General features: G+C 37.4%; 1 protein-coding gene across 2 annotated transcripts; it reads left to right on the top strand.

The window, feature by feature from the left end:
• Positions 1–255: 255 nt before the first annotated feature.
• Positions 256–3989, top strand: LOC127076132 (protein IQ-DOMAIN 17). 2 transcript variants are annotated; one of them, XM_051017696.1, is made up of 5 exons: positions 256–902; positions 1073–1378; positions 1742–1990; positions 2084–2221; positions 2746–3989. In XM_051017696.1, exons 1-5 carry the CDS (start codon positions 774–776, stop codon positions 3568–3570), a joined length of 1647 nt encoding a protein of 548 aa, XP_050873653.1. In that variant the 5' UTR covers positions 256–773; the 3' UTR covers positions 3571–3989. The 2 variants fall into 2 exon arrangements, with proteins under 2 accessions (XP_050873653.1, XP_050873652.1); XM_051017695.1 differs by having other exon boundaries at positions 259–902; positions 1070–1378.
• The last annotated feature ends 13749 nt before the right edge of the window (positions 3990–17738 follow it).

The raw sequence follows: 17738 nt of genomic DNA, 5'->3' as shown, positions 1-17738 counted from the left end.
TTTTGGTTTCTCTCTAGGCCACCCTCAACGTGCTATACATCTTTCCCTAGTTCAATCTCGTGGGCATCATTCTCTCTCTCCCATACACAATCATTTTTAAATTTTCTTTTATAGTATAATAATAATATAATATAATCTATCCCCCCACACATCCATTTTATTCACAACAAAAATAAATAAAAAAATTCATTGTTTCAACTTTCAATTATTGTTAATTATTATTCATAACATTAAAGCTTAATGTATAGATTCTGACACTCCCATTGCTGTCCACCCTCATGCCACAAAAATCCATAACCTTTGCACATTTAGTTTCATCATACATTGCATTTTTATATTCTATGCTACAGCCTGTCATGTCTCAATTTTTGTATAAACCTTATAGTACTCAACATAATCTTAAACCATGATTTTAACTCAATATAATATACTTTATAGTTGGTCAAAATAATTTAATTTGCTAAACTATACTATTTATCATAATCAAACAAACAGTTCAAATTTTTGTAACTCTGATTAGATATTAATTTCACTGCAAGAATGATTCATTTATTTGCACAAATGGGGACATGTTTTCTGTAGCATTTTGAATGTGTACTTGTGATAAAAATAACATAGATTGAACCAAAGATTCACAAGTGTTTGTTTTTGCTTTGGTTTTCTCTTTCTCTTTTTTTAAAAACCAATCAAGTTGAATCTTTCTGTCTTTAATAACTCTGCAAAAATTTATGGCTTTTTCTAAGAGCTTTTTGTAGAAGCTATTTTTTTTTTCAATGGGGAAGAAAGGAAGTAGTTCATGGTTAACTGCTGTTAAAAGGGCATTCAGATCTCCAACAAAAGATAGTGAGAAGAGAAGTGGTAGAAGAAGAGAAGATTGTGATCAAGAAGAAGATGAAGAAAAGGTACTTCTAAAATTATGTTCTTTAATTATTATGATTATAATTATGACCCTTTTTCTTGTTTTTGTTTATGGTTTCTGTGACCCTTTTAGTTTTACTTTCAAGTTAATGGAAATGAAGAGTTGAAACAATGAAAATTTGTGAAAAAAAATTACTTTTTTATTTTGTAGAAGAGAGAAAAAAGAAGATGGATTTTTAGAAAACCTGTTGTGAATCATGAAACTGTGAACAATAATACTCAGCAAAGTACACCAACAAAGTTGAAGCATGATGTTGTTGTTGCTACTGCTGCAAGTGTGGCTTCTTCAAGGACAGATCAAGATGAAAAGCATGCTCTTGCTGTGGCTATGGCTACTGCTGAAGCAGCAAGAGCCACTGCTCAAGCTGCTATGGAAGTTGCAAGGTTGACTAAGCCTACAAATTATGCTAGAGAGCATTGTGCTGCTGTGGTGATACAAACTTCTTTTAGAGGCTACTTGGTGAGTTTGCATAATAGATCTAATTTGCATGTCTTGGATTACGGCGAGTTTGGCCGAATCGCAATGGCACCGCGATTTTGCTGAAGTTTTGAAGTCTAGCTTTTGGGAAAGTCACGGTGACATTCAGCGATTCTGGCAAAGTCTAGCTTTTGTCAGAATCACAGTGTGTCATCGTGATTTTGGTAAAAGCTACACTTTAGATCTTCAACCAAACGTTGACAAGGTGAGTTTGGCAAAATCACATGTCGTCGTGATTTTGCCAAACCAACTTGAATTTGTCATACCAACTTGATAACAAGTTTATATGAAATGAAATTGAAAATTACTTTTTTTTCTTGGTGTGTGTGTGTTTGAACATTAAAGGCAAGAAGAGCGCTTCGAGCACTTAAGGGGTTGGTGAAGTTGCAAGCATTAGTGAGAGGTCACAATGTTAGGAAACAAGCAAAAATGACACTTAGATGCATGCAAGCTCTTGTTAGAGTGCAAGCAAGAGTTCTTGACCAAAGGGTAAGGTCTACATCACATGATGGAAGTAGAAAATCGACCTTCAGTGACACTACTAGTGTTTGGGATTCGCGGTATCTTCAAGACATTTCAGACAGAAAATCAATAGTAAGTTATATGTATCCTTGTGATGTGATTAAACCACCATCATTGGTTGTGTTTGTTGGCTTACGTGTTTGAAACTCGTGTTGTTTTTGATAGTCGAGAGAAGGAAGTAGTGTTGCAGATGATTGGGATGATCGTCCACACACAGTTGAAGAAGTTAAGGCCATGTTGCAACAGAGGAAGGAAGCAGCTATGAAGAGGGAAAAGTCCTTGTCACAAGCTTTTTCCCAACAGGTTTTAGTTTTACTCTCATTTTCACTTTTTTTCCTTCTTTTCGCAAAATCACTATGCGTCACCGTGATTTTGGAATTAGAACAAAGTTATATTTTAGAGTTTCAACAAAATACATGTTTGAATATTCTCAAGTAGAATGGATTCTGCCACCAAAATTGATTCTAACTTGAAGCTGAAATTTGAAGCATTTGGCTCTATGTGTATGTTTAGTTTCACGGTTGAAGCACTTAGAATTCATTTTTGATGTGTAGAATTGATTCTGACATATTTGGTTGCTATCGAGTAGAATTGATTCTGCTTTCCATAATTGATTCTACTTGAAACTAAAATTTATAGTTTTTGAGTCTAAACGTGATTTTTACTCTTAAATTCACTGTTCAACTCACTTTTGCATGAAGTATATAACATGAATCACTCAACATTCAACTTTGTTTTAGCGGGATTCGTTCAATTTAAAATCAATTTTTGTCACTGCAGAACCGAACACAATTTTCTTGGCTAATTGGCTTTTGACAATTTCACAGATTTGGAGAAATGGAAGAACATCATCAATTGGAAATGAAGAAGAACTTGAAGAGAGACCAAAATGGTTGGATAGATGGATGGCCACAAAACCATGGGAGAATAGAGGAAGAGCTTCAACTGATCAAAGAGACTCTATCAAGACAGTAGAAGTTGACACATCTCAACCTTATTCATATCTAGGAACAAACTACAGAAGATCACATCCAAATTACCAATACAATCCAAACCACCAACCACAAAGACACTCCATTGCTTCACCACTCCATAGAACACACCAAAATGGATCCCTTAACCAATCCGTAACCACTCCGTCTCCGGCCAAATCAAGACCTATTCAAGTCCGGTCGTCGAGTCCTCGTTGTGTTAGAGAAGATAGAAGCTACCACCACACATCTCAAACACCAAGCTTAAGGTCTAACTACCATTACAACGGAAACTTGTACCAAAATAGTAGAGTTGGAACAAGCAATGGTGTTTCCAATGCTACACCTACATTGCCTAATTACATGCAAGCGACCGAGTCTGCAAAGGCTCGGATTCGCTCGCAGAGTGCTCCGAGGCAAAGGCCATCGACGCCAGAGCGAGATAGATCCGGATCAGTAAAGAAAAGACTTTCTTTCCCTGCTCCGGATCCTTATAATGTAGGAGGAGTTGGTTATGGAAATTATGGACATAGTTTAAGAAGTCCAAGTTTCAAGAGTGTGAATGTAACATCACATTTCGGGTTAGAGCAACATTCTAACTACTCTTCGTGTTGCACCGAGAGTCTCGGTGGCGAGGTTTCGCCTTCTTCAACCGGTGACCTTAGAAGGTGGTTGAGATGAGTCGAGACGAGTCGTGACGAGTCGAGTCAACTATGACACATTAGGTTATTAATGACCATTTACTTGTTTTATTTTAACTATTGTGTGATGTTAGTGTTTATTTTAGTATTAACCATTTTGTTTTCACCCCAAAAGAATGAAAGTTACCAAAGGGTGAAAACCTTAAAAATCTGATCTATGTAACATTTAATGTGTTTTGGTTTTTATGATTTGTTTTCCATATTTTTGTTTGAATGCCAAAATATGTGGTGGCCTACCTCACTTGAGATGTTGAAACAATTGCCTACACTACTTGAATGGCCTTAAATGGACTGTCTTGTCACAATAACATGTGTAATATTTTGTAATTTTAAACTATGGTTACCCTTAGTTTGTAACGTACTTATTCACCCTTTTAACCTTTTTCTTTTGTTTTTGAATCCATGTAAATTTATGAAATAGCTAATTAGTCCACTAAATTTAAAAATTGTAGATCAATAATTAATTCCTCCATTAAATAAAAAATTTAAATTGACCCATTTGTTCAATATAAGATATAAAATTGTTATTTTGTAAATTTGAGGACTAAATTGTTGCAATTGCAAGGAATAATAAAGTGTTATTAGTAATGGATATATTACTCACCTGTTTCTATCAAGAGTAATATATATAGTTATGGATATACTTCAAAATTTGCAGACACTAAAGTTTAAAGCCTAGGTCATGTCATATTCTTGGACCTTTTTAACCCTACATGAGTAATTGATGTGACATAAGAAGATGCTGAAGGAAAGAGACATACAAGTATAATATGTTCTAATGAAAAAGGGTATATTTAGTCTCAAATTTATTATTAAAATCAATCTTAAAAAAATAATTAATTTTCTACCTAGAGAATCAAATACTATTACTCAAAAAAATCAATAAAGAATGATATGATCAGGTGTTTTCTACATGCTTCTACTTGATCTGATATACCCAAAATGGGTAAAAGTAGATAAAACTGAGCATTTAATATGAAGATATTATGAACATGGCTTACATTCACAGAAATCTTTCATTTGTACACAAATTATGTTGGACTTTTATGTGGTTGATTTGCTTCTAGCAGTATCCTTTGCTTAGTTGAGTCACGAAACAGTGTACTGAGAGGTGTGAAAAAAAAGTATTATTGCACCGTTACAATGATTCTAACTTGACAGCTTTTTTTTTGTTTTCTTCCTTCACTGAAATTCATAATAAGAGGTTTTGTGGATCTATGAGCTGTTTAAGGGTCCCATTTCATTAGATGCTAACAGTTACTACTGGGCAGTAGTACTACACTAGAAGGAACTTATAATCTATATCCTTAAACTCAAATGAACATTTTATCTTTAGGTAATTTAGTCTTTATTAATTTGGTAGTGAAAGAAAATTGATTTTGACATTATTAGTCTTGAGACAAGTGATTTTTATAAATTTATTTTATAACCTCTCAACCCAAATATATATGAGAATTTTTTATTGTGTAGTTCACACATCACGTGAAAATATTAAAATATCTTTTAAAATTTTGAGATGCATTTCTGAACACATCAAATATACATAAAATCAAGATCATTCTGAGTGACATTCTAGAAGTCGATTTTTTTAAATCCGAAGACGTGTCTCCAGAATCTTTTCGTAGATTCATTTCCGTAACTTATGTGCAACAGTATCAGAGATAGAAAACAGAAATTTGTATTTTGACAAAATAAAATTATCATCTATATTATAAAATCAACATTACATAGGTGATTTCAACATAAAATAAAACATTACATTTCAATATTCAGGCTGACACTTCAACATCTTCACAATTCTTCGACCGATCTTGAAATCGCCACTTCCAACTCGAGCGAAACTTTTGCTTCGAAACAGAAAAATGTATTCCACATAGCCCTTACATCTGCATCCGTCTTGACTTCAAAGTTGTTGAACTCAATCTTTCCTTCGTTGTCAATCGACGGTGAACGGTACTCGAGCTTCATAATTTTTCAATGGTCTCCGTAAGGTAGGAGATTATGGACTTCATATTTCAGATATGCAAGAGAGGTGTAATCGTTGAGCTTAAACTTTCTCCTGGGTGTCACGCTGGAGAAAGAGACATTTACGACATACCAAATGATGTTTATTTGTGACATTTGATACATTTTCAGTTTGTGTGAAATAAAAAACAAGAGCACCTTAATTTATAGAAGTTGTACACAATTGTGGACCTCACACAATCTAGCATGTCGACTCCGGAGATATATCTCCGGTTCCGCATCCTATTATCTTGTTCTGGAGATACATCTCCAGAACCTCTCCTGAACAGGCCGAAAACAGAACCTACATGATGACTTTGTTTGGAAAATGAACAAGTGTTTTGGTAAAGATAAAAAAATATATTAAAATATCAAGAAATTGAATATATTACACTTCATTAATATTGAGACACAATTACATACACTTATTTGTCAAGCTAAACATGAAATTAAAACGAATCAAAGTATTTATTGTCGGCTAAATCTATAAGTGGTACCCCTTTTGACTTTTGTGCATTTGATTCTCTTTCAATGTTGCTCAATTTCTCGAACTCTTGCATCATTTCCACAAAATGGTCTGACCAAGTCTCAGCTCCGTGAAAAATATATGTCAAACGCACTCGAGATATGTTACCGACCAAATGAGAATAAAGATTGTTGTCTTTAAATATGTGTTCAAAAAATACGATGCTCTGACCAAATGATGTATGTATCTCATTATGTTAGTTCTGAATCATTTGATTCACGCAATCCCAAACCGCCCTTACTATTTCCCAACTAATTCTTTAATGTAGTATGGGCAAACTCAACTCGGTTAGTTGTTGTATTTCCAAGGTGTCTAACCTGATTGGTCCAAGCACAAACAATTTTCTCCTTCACCTGGTCAAGAATTATGCTTTCAACATATTTTAACAAATCAGAATATTTTCCTCACACTTTCCTGAAATGCATAACATAATCGACATATAATTCTTTAATGGAAGAATTCACTATATGATTCAATGCATCTATTATTTTTTTCCACAACCATACCCGCCTTCACCATTTTCCATCTTCAGCCTTTATCTATTTCGTCCCTACCGTGGGTTTAACCTGACTTCTCACATTTTTTGTTATGTGATACCTACATTTTTCAGACAGAAAACAATTGTAATGTGAGTGCTTGAAATAAATGATCTTTACATGGGATTTCAACTTTTTTTGCTTTCTTTGAAGTGATGAAACACAAGATTGAAGATTTGGAGTGAAATGTGGATTGAGAATGAAAGGGTTTTTGGTGAGGGTTTTGAGTGAAAAACAAGTATGGTTGTGTGATCATGCAACTCTGTGTTTCATCAAATTATTTCGGAGATGCATCTCCGGAAATATCTGACATGCAAAGGTGACAACTGTAACACCCCGATTAAAATAAGAGAATTATTTAATTGAGTTAATATTATTTTATTAATTTAATTAAATAAAGTTGGATTATTTTTATTATTATTATTGATGTTATTTATTTTAATAATAATTAAATAAATAAAGTAATTGGAATATGAAGAGTGGAAGGGTAAAAGTGGAAAGGGGATAAAAGAGTCCAAGTGAAACTTAGGTTGTTTTCACGTATTGTGTCTCAGAATCAGAGAGAAAGGGAAAAGCTGCAGAGAAAGAGAAGGAAGAGGAAAAGGCCAAAGATTGCTCGGAGCTTCCTTCAATCCAAAGAGGTAAGGGTCTGAACCATTATGAAACGATAATATGCGAGCAATTTCGTGTTATCTGTGTGATTGTTGATGGATTTTGGGGATTTTAGGGAGATTGAGAAAGTTGGGGTTTTGAGGGAAAACCCTCCGATTTGTGAATCCTGTTGCGTTATATGTACTGTAGTCGAAGTATGTTGTGTATATATGTCTGTTAAATGTCGATTTTGGTTGGTTAGCTGTGGGGTACGGTTTATGGCGAGTAGAGAAGCAAAGCTGCGCTGAATTCTGCAGCAGAGGGGTTCTGTCGCGCGCGATTCGCGGCGCGAAGCCTAGTTCGCGGCGCGAACTAGGTAGGATTTAGAGGAGTTCTGTAATTCGTTGTTCGCGACGCGAACCCTGCTTCGCGGCGCGCACTGAAGCGAAATAAGTTGTTCGCGACGCAATCCTTAGTTCGCGGCGCGAACTGTGTTGTATTGGAGAGTTCGCGGCGCGTCCCTATGTTGGCGGCGCGAACTGGCGAAATGCAGAAGCTAATGCTGGTGGGTTTGGAGTACGTTGAGTTGCGAGACTCTTAGTAAGTCGCTGTAGTTGTACTATAAACCATTAATAGTGATTATATGAATTGTATGAGGTGTTATGATGATGCTACGTTGAACTTATGTGTTTAATTATGAATATGTTATGTGACGATGTGATATCGTTATGATGTTGTTGTTGTTTTGTTGAGTTGTATGTCATGATATTAATGATGATGATAACATGACCAATGATGTTGTTGTTGCTATGATGATTATGATGCATGTTTGATGTGCATGCATTCATGAAAGGCCGATGCCTAGTGATGAACGGACATGAGTTCCAATGATGTTGTTGACTCCGGGCTTGTTGAGAGGCTTGGTTCCTTACGGGGGACTCGGATTCTATGGTGATGAATCTGGGAGTGGCGATCCTGTAGTTGATCACAAAATGGGTATACCGAGTCGTGTTGAGTCATGCATGGGTTTGTGCATTGCATTTGATGTGTTGCTTTGTTGATGTTCATGAGTTTGTTAATTTTGATGATGATGATGAGTTGTGTGTGCCTATGTGAAATATATATTTATGTTTATATTTCTGTCGTTATATTATCATTTAATAATGTAATTCTCACCCCTTCTGCATGTGTTTCTGTTCATCTATGATGAGCAATGTGCAGATAATGTGGAGTAGCTATTGTTGAGGTTCGAAGAATAAGAGTAGAGTCATTCTACAGAGTCGAGTCAATGCTCTGGTCATGTGACACCGGGGATTATGGGATTCGATAGCCATATTATTGTTATTTACGTTGTTTGTGATGAATGATTTGTTGAGATCATGTTGGCACATTATAAATAAATAATTATGTTGTTGTCCGCTGCGAAGTTTTAATAAAACAAATAATATGATTTATGTTGTGATGAAATGAGTGTTATGTTTTTATGAAATGTAAACTCTTCTACATGTTGTACTCTGATAATCTATTTAAATATGTCGTTTGGGTAGAAGGGTGTTACATTAGTGGTATCAGAGCATGGTCAGTCCAGTCGAGTCGTAATGTGAGGTTTTCCCTGTTGGTCGATTAGTGTAATGACACTGTCGATATTTAACGGTTGTGGTTGTGTTGTGCAGAGTATGGCTGGAGAAAATGACCGTGCGATTGCTGAGGCTTTGACTGCTATGGCGCAGGCTATGCAGGAGCAGCAGAATCCGCCGGTCGACGAGTTTAGGAATTTGGGAAGGTTTCTGAAGAATAACCCTCCTACATTCAAAGGACGCTATGATCCAGATGGTGCTCGGATTTGGCTGAAGGAAATTGAGAAGATTTTCCGAGTGATGACGTGTACTGAAGCACAGAAGGTGCAGTTTGGTACGCATATGTTATCTGAAGAGGCTGAAAACTGGTGGGATAACACTCGCCAGAGAATTGCAGTACCAGGTACTGAGATGACTTGGGAAAGGTTCAAGACGGCCTTTCTGGAGAAATATTTTCCTGATGATGTGCGATGTAAGAAGGAGATGGAATTTCTAGAACTGAAGCAGGGTAACATGTCTGTTGCTGATTACACTTCGAAGTTTGAGGAGCTGGTGCAGTATTGTCCTCATTATAATAATGCTGATGCTGAGGAATCCAAGTGTGTCAAGTTTGAGAACGGGTTGCGTCCCGAGATCAAACAAGGCATTGGTTACCAGGAGATTCGTAGGTTTCCTACACTGGTTAATAAGTGCAGGATATTCGATGAAGATAGCAAGGCTAGGACTGCTCATTACAAGAGTCTTAGTGAGAAGAAGAATAAGGATCGTGGTAGTCCTTATGCATCTCCGAATGGTAAAGGTAAGCAGAAAGTGATAGATGAGAAGAAGCCAAGTGGGGGAGGATCTCCCATAGCTGGTAAGTGTTTCAAGTGTGGCGAGCCAGGCCACCGTGCCGATAGCTGTACCAAGAGAGTGCTGAGATGTTTCCGATGCGGTCAGACTGGTCATAGAGTTACTGAATGTAAGGATGCTGGTCCGACATGTTTTAATTGTGGCGAGAAAGGCCATATCAGTTCGCAGTGCTCGAAACCGAAGAAAGCGGCTACTGCAGCTCATACTACTGGTAGGGTGTTTGCTCTGAGTGGGACTGAAGCTCCTAAAGAAGATAATCTGATTAAAGGTACTTGCTTGATTAATAGTGTTGAATTGCTTGCTATTGTTGACACTGGTGCTACTCATTCGTTTATTTCGTATGAGTGTGCGACTAGGATTGGTGTGAGTATGTCGTCCCTAGGCGGAAGTATGGTGATAGATACTCCTGCTAATGGTTCTGTGAAGACTTCTGTTGTCTGTCGAGGTTGTCATTTGACGATCTTTGGGAGAGAGTTTGTGGTTGATTTGGTGTGCTTACCCTTGCACCAAATTGATATCATTCTGGGAATGAATTGGCTAGAATTCTATGGCGTGTTTATCAACTGCTATAGTAAGACGGTGCGGTTCTCTGAAGTTGGTGAGAATGATGAGGCAAGATTTCTATCTGCTAGGCAGGTGGGGGAATTTGTGAAAGATGAAGCTCAGGTATTCGCTTTATTTGCGTCTCTGCAAGCGGATAAGAAAGTGGTGAGTGTAGATTTGCCTGTTGTCTGTGAATTTCAGGATGTGTTTCCGGAGGATGTAAGTGAATTACCTCCAGAACGGGAAGTCGAATTTGCCATTGACTTAGTGCCAGGTACGAGTCCAGTGTCGATGTCTCCTTATAGAATGTCGGCAACTGAATTAGTTGAATTGAAGAAGCAGCTTGAAGAATTGCTTGAGAAGAAGTTTGTGCGTCCAAGTGTTTCTCCTTGGGGTGCACCAGTATTGCTAGTGAAGAAGAAAGAAGGTACGATGAGGTTGTGTGTCGATTATCGGCAGTTGAATAAGGTGACTATCAAGAATCAGTATCCGTTGCCGAGGATTGATGATTTGATGGATCAGTTGGTTGGAGCTCATGTTTTCAGTAAGATTGATTTGCGGTCGGGTTATCATCAGATCCGAGTGAAGTCAGATGATATTGCGAAGACTGCTTTCCGTACGAGGTATGGTCATTATGAATACACTGTGATGCCGTTCGGTGTGTCTAATGCTCCAGGTGTGTTTATGGAATACATGAATCGTATATTTCATCCATACCTTGATAATTTTGTTGTGGTGTTCATAGATGATATATTAATATATTCTAAGACGGAAGAAGAGCATGCAGGACATCTGAGAATTGTTTTGCAGGTGTTAAGAGAAAAGAAATTATATGCAAAGTTATCTAAATGTGAGTTCTGGTTGAAGGAAGTGAGTTTCCTTGGCCATGTGATTTCGAGCGGTGGGATTTCGGTTGATCCTGCTAAAGTTGAGGCTGTATTACAGTGGGAGACTCCGAAGTCTGCTACTGAGATACGCAGTTTTCTGGGGTTAGCTGGTTATTATCGCAGGTTTATTGAGGGCTTCTCTAAGTTGGCATTGCCGTTGACGCAGTTGACTAAGAAGGGTCAAGTGTATGTGTGGGATGCAGCTTGTGAAGCGAGTTTTGTTGAGTTGAAGAGGCGGTTGACCAGTGCTCCAGTGTTGATATTGCCTAATCCTGGTGAGTCCTTCGTTGTTTATTGTGATGCTTCTTTGATGGGTCTTGGTGGTGTTTTGATGCAGAATGGTAAAGTTGTAGCTTATGCTTCAAGACAGTTGAAAGTTCATGAGAGGAACTATCCTACGCATGATCTAGAACTTGCAGCTGTTGTATTTGTGTTGAAAATGTGGAGGCATTATCTGTATGGTTCCAGATTCGAAGTGTTCAGTGATCACAAGAGCCTGAAGTATCTGTTTGATCAGAAAGAGTTAAATATGAGGCAGAGAAGATGGTTAGAATTACTGAAGGATTTTGACTTTGAATTGAATTATCATCCCGGTAAGGCTAATGTAGTTGCAGATGCGCTAAGTAGGAAGTCTCTACATATGTCTATGATGATGGTTCGGGAGCTTGAGTTAATTGAACAGTTCCGTGATATGAGTTTGGGTTGTGAAGTTTCCGCCAATAGTGTAAAGTTGGGTATGCTGAAGTTGACTAATGGAATTCTGGAAGATATTCGGAATGGTCAGCAAGTTGATGTCGCTCTAGTTGATCATATTACTATGGTTAACCAAGGTAATGGTGGTAATTTTGAGATTGATGAGAATGGCATCTTGCGATTTAAAGGTAGAGTTTGTGTTCCTGAGGTGTCTGAATTGAAAAAGAGTATTCTTGAAGAGGGCCATAGGAGTGGATTGAGTATCCATCCAGGTGCAACTAAAATGTATCAGGATTTGAAGAAGTTGTTTTGGTGGGCGGGTATGAAAAGAGATGTGGCTAAGTTTGTGTATGCCTGTTTGACTTGTCAGAAGTCAAAGATTGAACATCAGAAACCGGCAGGTATGATGCAACCTTTGAAGATTCCTGAATGGAAGTGGGATAGCATTTCCATGGATTTTGTGACGGGATTGCCGAGGACGGTGAAAGGTAATGATTCTATTTGGGTGATTGTGGATCGATTGACTAAGTCGGCGCATTTCTTGCCGATGAAGATTAATCACTCTTTAGAGAAGTTGGCAGAGTTGTATATTGAGGAGATAGTGAGGCTGCATGGTATTCCATCCAGTATTGTGTCTGATAGAGATTCCAGATTTACTTCTAGATTTTGGGAAAGTTTGCAGAAAGCGTTGGGGACTAAGTTGAGGTTGAGTTCAGCTTATCATCCTCAGACTGATGGTCAGACTGAAAGAACTATCCAATCCTTGGAGGATTTGTTGAGAGCTTGTGTGTTGGAGCAGGGTGGTTCTTGGGATAGTTATTTGCCGTTGGTGGAGTTTACTTATAATAATAGTTTTCATGCTAGTATCGGTATGGCTCCATATGAAGCATTGTATGGTAGGAGGTGTAGAACTCCATTGTGTTGGTATGAGTCAGGTGAGAGTGTTGTACTCGGACCTGAGATTGTGCAGCAGACGACTGAAAAGGTTAAGATGATTCAGGAGAAAATGAGGATTTCTCAGAGTCGTCAGAAGAGTTATCATGATAAGAGGAGAAAGGCACTTGAATTCCAAGAGGGAGATCATGTGTTCTTGAGAGTTACTCCGACGACAGGTGTGGGTAGAGCTTTAAAGTCTAGAAAGCTTACTCCGAGGTTTGTGGGTCCGTATCAGATTTTGAAGAGGGTTGGGGAAGTGGCGTATCGGATAGCTTTACCGCCGTCGCTTTCTAATCTGCATGATGTGTTTCATGTATCTCAGTTGAGAAAATATATTGCGGATCCTTCGCATGTTGTTCAGTTGGATGATATCCAGGTGAGGGATAATTTGACCGTTGAGGTGTTGCCAATTCGGATAGATGACCGAGAAGAGAAGACCCTGAGAGGTAAGAAGATTGCTCTAGTTAAAGTTGTTTGGGGAGGTCCAGCTGGTGAGAGCTTGACTTGGGAGCGTGAAGATCAGATGAAGGAGTCGTATCCGGCTCTATTTGCTTGAGGTATGTTTTCGAGGACGAAAACTCTTTTAGTGGGGGAGAGTTGTAACATCCCGATTAAAATAAGAGAATTATTTAATTGAGTTAATATTATTTTATTAATTTAATTAAATAAAGTTGGATTATTTTTATTATTATTATTGATGTTATTTATTTTAATAATAATTAAATAAATAAAGTAATTGGAATATGAAGAGTGGAAGGGTAAAAGTGGAAAGGGGATAAAAGAGTCCAAGTGAAACTTAGGTTGTTTTCACGTATTGTGTCTCAGAATCAGAGAGAAAGGGAAAAGCTGCAGAGAAAGAGAAGGAAGAGGAAAAGGCCAAAGATTGCTCGGAGCTTCCTTCAATCCAAAGAGGTAAGGGGTCTGAACCATTATGAAACGATAATATGCGAGCAATTTCGTGTTATCTGTGTGATTGTTGATGGATTTTGGGGATTTTAGGGAGATTGAGAAAGTTGGGGTTTTGAGGGAAAACCCTCCGATTTGTGAATCCTGTTGCGTTATATGTACTGTAGTCGAAGTATGTTGTGTATATATGTCTGTTAAATGTCGATTTTGGTTGGTTAGCTGTGGGGTACGGTTTATGGCGAGTAGAGAAGCAAAGCTGCGCTGAATTCTGCAGCAGAGGGGTTCTGTCGCGCGCGATTCGCGGCGCGAAGCCTAGTTCGCGGCGCGAACTAGGTAGGATTTAGAGGAGTTCTGTAATTCGTTGTTCGCGACGCGAACCCTGCTTCGCGGCGCGCACTGAAGCGAAATAAGTTGTTCGCGACGCAATCCTTAGTTCGCGGCGCGAACTGTGTTGTATTGGAGAGTTCGCGGCGCGTCCCTATGTTGGCGGCGCGAACTGGCGAAATGCAGAAGCTAATGCTGGTGGGTTTGGAGTACGTTGAGTTGCGAGACTCTTAGTAAGTCGCTGTAGTTGTACTATAAACCATTAATAGTGATTATATGAATTGTATGAGGTGTTATGATGATGCTACGTTGAACTTATGTGTTTAATTATGAATATGTTATGTGACGATGTGATATCGTTATGATGTTGTTGTTGTTTTGTTGAGTTGTATGTCATGATATTAATGATGATGATAACATGACCAATGATGTTGTTGTTGCTATGATGATTATGATGCATGTTTGATGTGCATGCATTCATGAAAGGCCGATGCCTAGTGATGAACGGACATGAGTTCCAATGATGTTGTTGACTCCGGGCTTGTTGAGAGGCTTGGTTCCTTACGGGGGACTCGGATTCTATGGTGATGAATCTGGGAGTGGTGATCCTGTAGTTGATCACAAAATGGGTATACCGAGTCGTGTTGAGTCATGCATGGGTTTGTGCATTGCATTTGATGTGTTGCTTTGTTGATGTTCATGAGTTTGTTAATTTTGATGATGATGATGAGTTGTGTGTGCCTATGTGAAATATATATTTATGTTTATATTTCTGTCGTTATATTATCATTTAATAATGTAATTCTCACCCCTTCTGCATGTGTTTCTGTTCATCTATGATGAGCAATGTGCAGATAATGTGGAGTAGCTATTGTTGAGGTTCGAAGAATAAGAGTAGAGTCATTCTACAGAGTCGAGTCAATGCTCTGGTCATGTGACACCGGGGATTATGGGATTCGATAGCCATATTATTGTTATTTACGTTGTTTGTGATGAATGATTTGTTGAGATCATGTTGGCACATTATAAATAAATAATTATGTTGTTGTCCGCTGCGAAGTTTTAATAAAACAAATAATATGATTTATGTTGTGATGAAATGAGTGTTATGTTTTTATGAAATGTAAACTCTTCTACATGTTGTACTCTGATAATCTATTTAAATATGTCGTTTGGGTAGAAGGGTGTTACAACAACAAATTTCAAAATCCCGCCCCAAACTTCCGAAGATGCATCTCCGGAATATCCACTGAGTTGATCAACTATCATTATATTTGTTGAGAATACCCGGAGATTCATCTAATGAAATGTGAATCCGTGTTATTGTTGTACAATTTTTCTTTGCAACGCCTCTGAGTGTTATGTGTGTTTTTGTAAGTTTTACATGATGCTTCTCACGTGTGTGGCTTTGTCTCTTCTTGATGTATCAAAAAGGGAGAAGTACATGCAAGAACTAAGTCTCTAAGGTGCACATATTCGGGGAGAGCTTTTATCAAGATATCAAATACTTCATAAGTTTTGTCATCATCAAAAGGGAGGGTATATGAGTGAACTTTCCTTTTAGAAATGTTTTGAATGTTGTTAAAACTATGACACTTAGTATTTATCTATATTGGACCTTATCATATGTGTCTAGATGTGCATTTTAACCTTAAGATACTTAAAATTAGTTTAGAAATGTTTTTACACGTTAAAATTAAGATTTTATGTGAAAAACTAGTGCATAGGTCGACACATCTAGTTTTTAGGTCGACACATATTTTTGATTTTGAAAAACCAAAGCCTATGTTCAGTATGTGTCAACACATAGGATTTTCAGGTTGACATATCCAGTTTTCAGGTTAGCTCTGTTTAGTATGTGTCAACACATATGATTTTTCAGATTGACATATCCAATTTTCAGGTTGACAATCCAGTCTTCAGGTTGACACATCCAGTTTTCATGTTGACACATACTGAGTTTTTTTTTGTTGCAAAAATAAAGCCTTTATCCATTTCAGGTCGCCGCATAAAGTTTTCAGGTCTACACATAGAAGCAAAAGCAAAAATGCTTATATAATCAACATATTCTATCTAGAGGTCGACACATGTTGTTTAATTTTCCAACAACTTGTAAAATTTTCTAAGTACGAGTTTTCAGCTCTTTTCTCACTTACACACACACACACACACACACACACACACACACACACACACACACACACACACACACACACACACACATTCATGCATCTTTTCAAATTAGATGAAACCAAAGAATATACAAAGCAATCTTCATCATCTTCAACCTTTCTCTATGCATACGCACAACAATTACACATTATCATTTTTTCGGGTGCCATATAGATTCAGGTTTGATAAGGTCTAATTTAGGATTTGTAAAATCAACTAGGTTGAGATTATTTTTGGGGGTTTCATTGATAAAACCAATTGGGGTTTTCCCTTCAAGATGCATTGTGATTTGGAGTTTTTGGCATAATATTTTTCAATTAGGATCCAGCCGAGTGAAAGCTTTGAAGAAAGGGGTTTCTATCAAAGAAGCAGCGAAACTGGAGGATCAAATTGAAAATCTTGAGACACTTGATCTTGCTTAAGATCAAGGTTCAAAAAGAAGATAGAATCAACTTCAAATTTGAGATTTGGGGGTTTGAATTTCTATTTCTCTCTTGTATTCAACATTTTGGAAAGATTATTGAATATCACAATTCCATTTGGAATTAGGGGCAGGCGTACCCATAGTGAGGACAATTGGGGAACTGCCTAAACAAATCCTTGTTCTCTCTCTCTCTCTCTCTCTCTCTCTCTCTCTCTCTTTTCATAATTGGTTAATATAATAAAGTGTGCAAATGTTTACATATTGATAATTCCTTTGGTGTTGAAATATTTCAAACTATGTTTTTACAGATAATTATAATCTATAAACTTGCAATTGGATTTTCACATCAACAACACTAAGGAAAAATCATCTTAGTGTTTATTGCACACCAAGTGTTTGACAAATCATCTTAGTCAGTTTTGTTTCTTAATTTCATTGGAAATTGATTATCAAAGTATAAAATTGTTCAAACGTTATTTTGAAAAACCTATTGATTTGTTTTCTCATCATTGTGTTACATTAATTTCATTTTATTACGGTTTAATACACATATCTGGTTCTTCCTATAATGGTTTGAGATAGATGAGTGTTAATCCGGAACCGCTTTTGCTTACCATAGAAAATATTTTAAAAACATAATTTTAATCAAAGAAAATTTATTTTCTATATATTCACCCCCCTCCAGATCGTTGCCCTCGTCTAACAAAACATTTGCTTGGCTCGATGTGTCTGTATGTTTGATTTGTAACGGTGAGACATGAGCTCATCTCTGGGCATTTATGTTTTAAATCGCATATATAATGATTTAGCATGGATTTTTCCCGACACAGCTACACTTTGAATTATATTCATATGAACCAGGCATGAGTCCGATTAAGAGTGACTATGCTTCGAATCATACTTACAAAGGAGGGGCATGAAGCTAGCTAGATGTCACCATACTTTTGAATTACGTTGTGCGTCACAAAGGATCATTCCCCGACCAAGGACAATTTTCGTTATACTATTATATTAATAATTGCAACTGGGCAATCAATTTACAAATACATTAATTAAATACTGCGGTCGGCTGCATGTTTATATTAATTGCTCGACCTCTAAACCGTTGTCGGGTAGTGTGACCTCTGGATGATCTGGAAGAGTGGGTCTTCGACTTGGGAGATGGTCGAACTCTGAT

This window comes from Lathyrus oleraceus, chromosome 4 (assembly GCF_024323335.1).
Source record: "Lathyrus oleraceus cultivar Zhongwan6 chromosome 4, CAAS_Psat_ZW6_1.0, whole genome shotgun sequence".
NCBI classification, from domain to species: Eukaryota; Viridiplantae; Streptophyta; class Magnoliopsida; order Fabales; family Fabaceae; genus Lathyrus; species Lathyrus oleraceus.
This window is presented reverse-complemented; position numbering and strand designations above follow the sequence as displayed.

Bases quoted from the DNA above. Each gene is read 5' to 3' on its own strand.
- LOC127076132 (XM_051017695.1), top strand. From the start codon at position 774: ATGGGGAAGAAAGGAAGTAGTTCATGGTTAACTGCTGTTAAAAGGGCA. The intron at 903-1,069 runs GTACTTCTAAAA...TTTATTTTGTAG, and splicing joins AAGAAGAAGATGAAGAAAAG to AAGAGAGAAAAAAGAAGATG. The intron at 2,222-2,745 runs GTTTTAGTTTTA...ACAATTTCACAG, and splicing joins CACAAGCTTTTTCCCAACAG to ATTTGGAGAAATGGAAGAAC.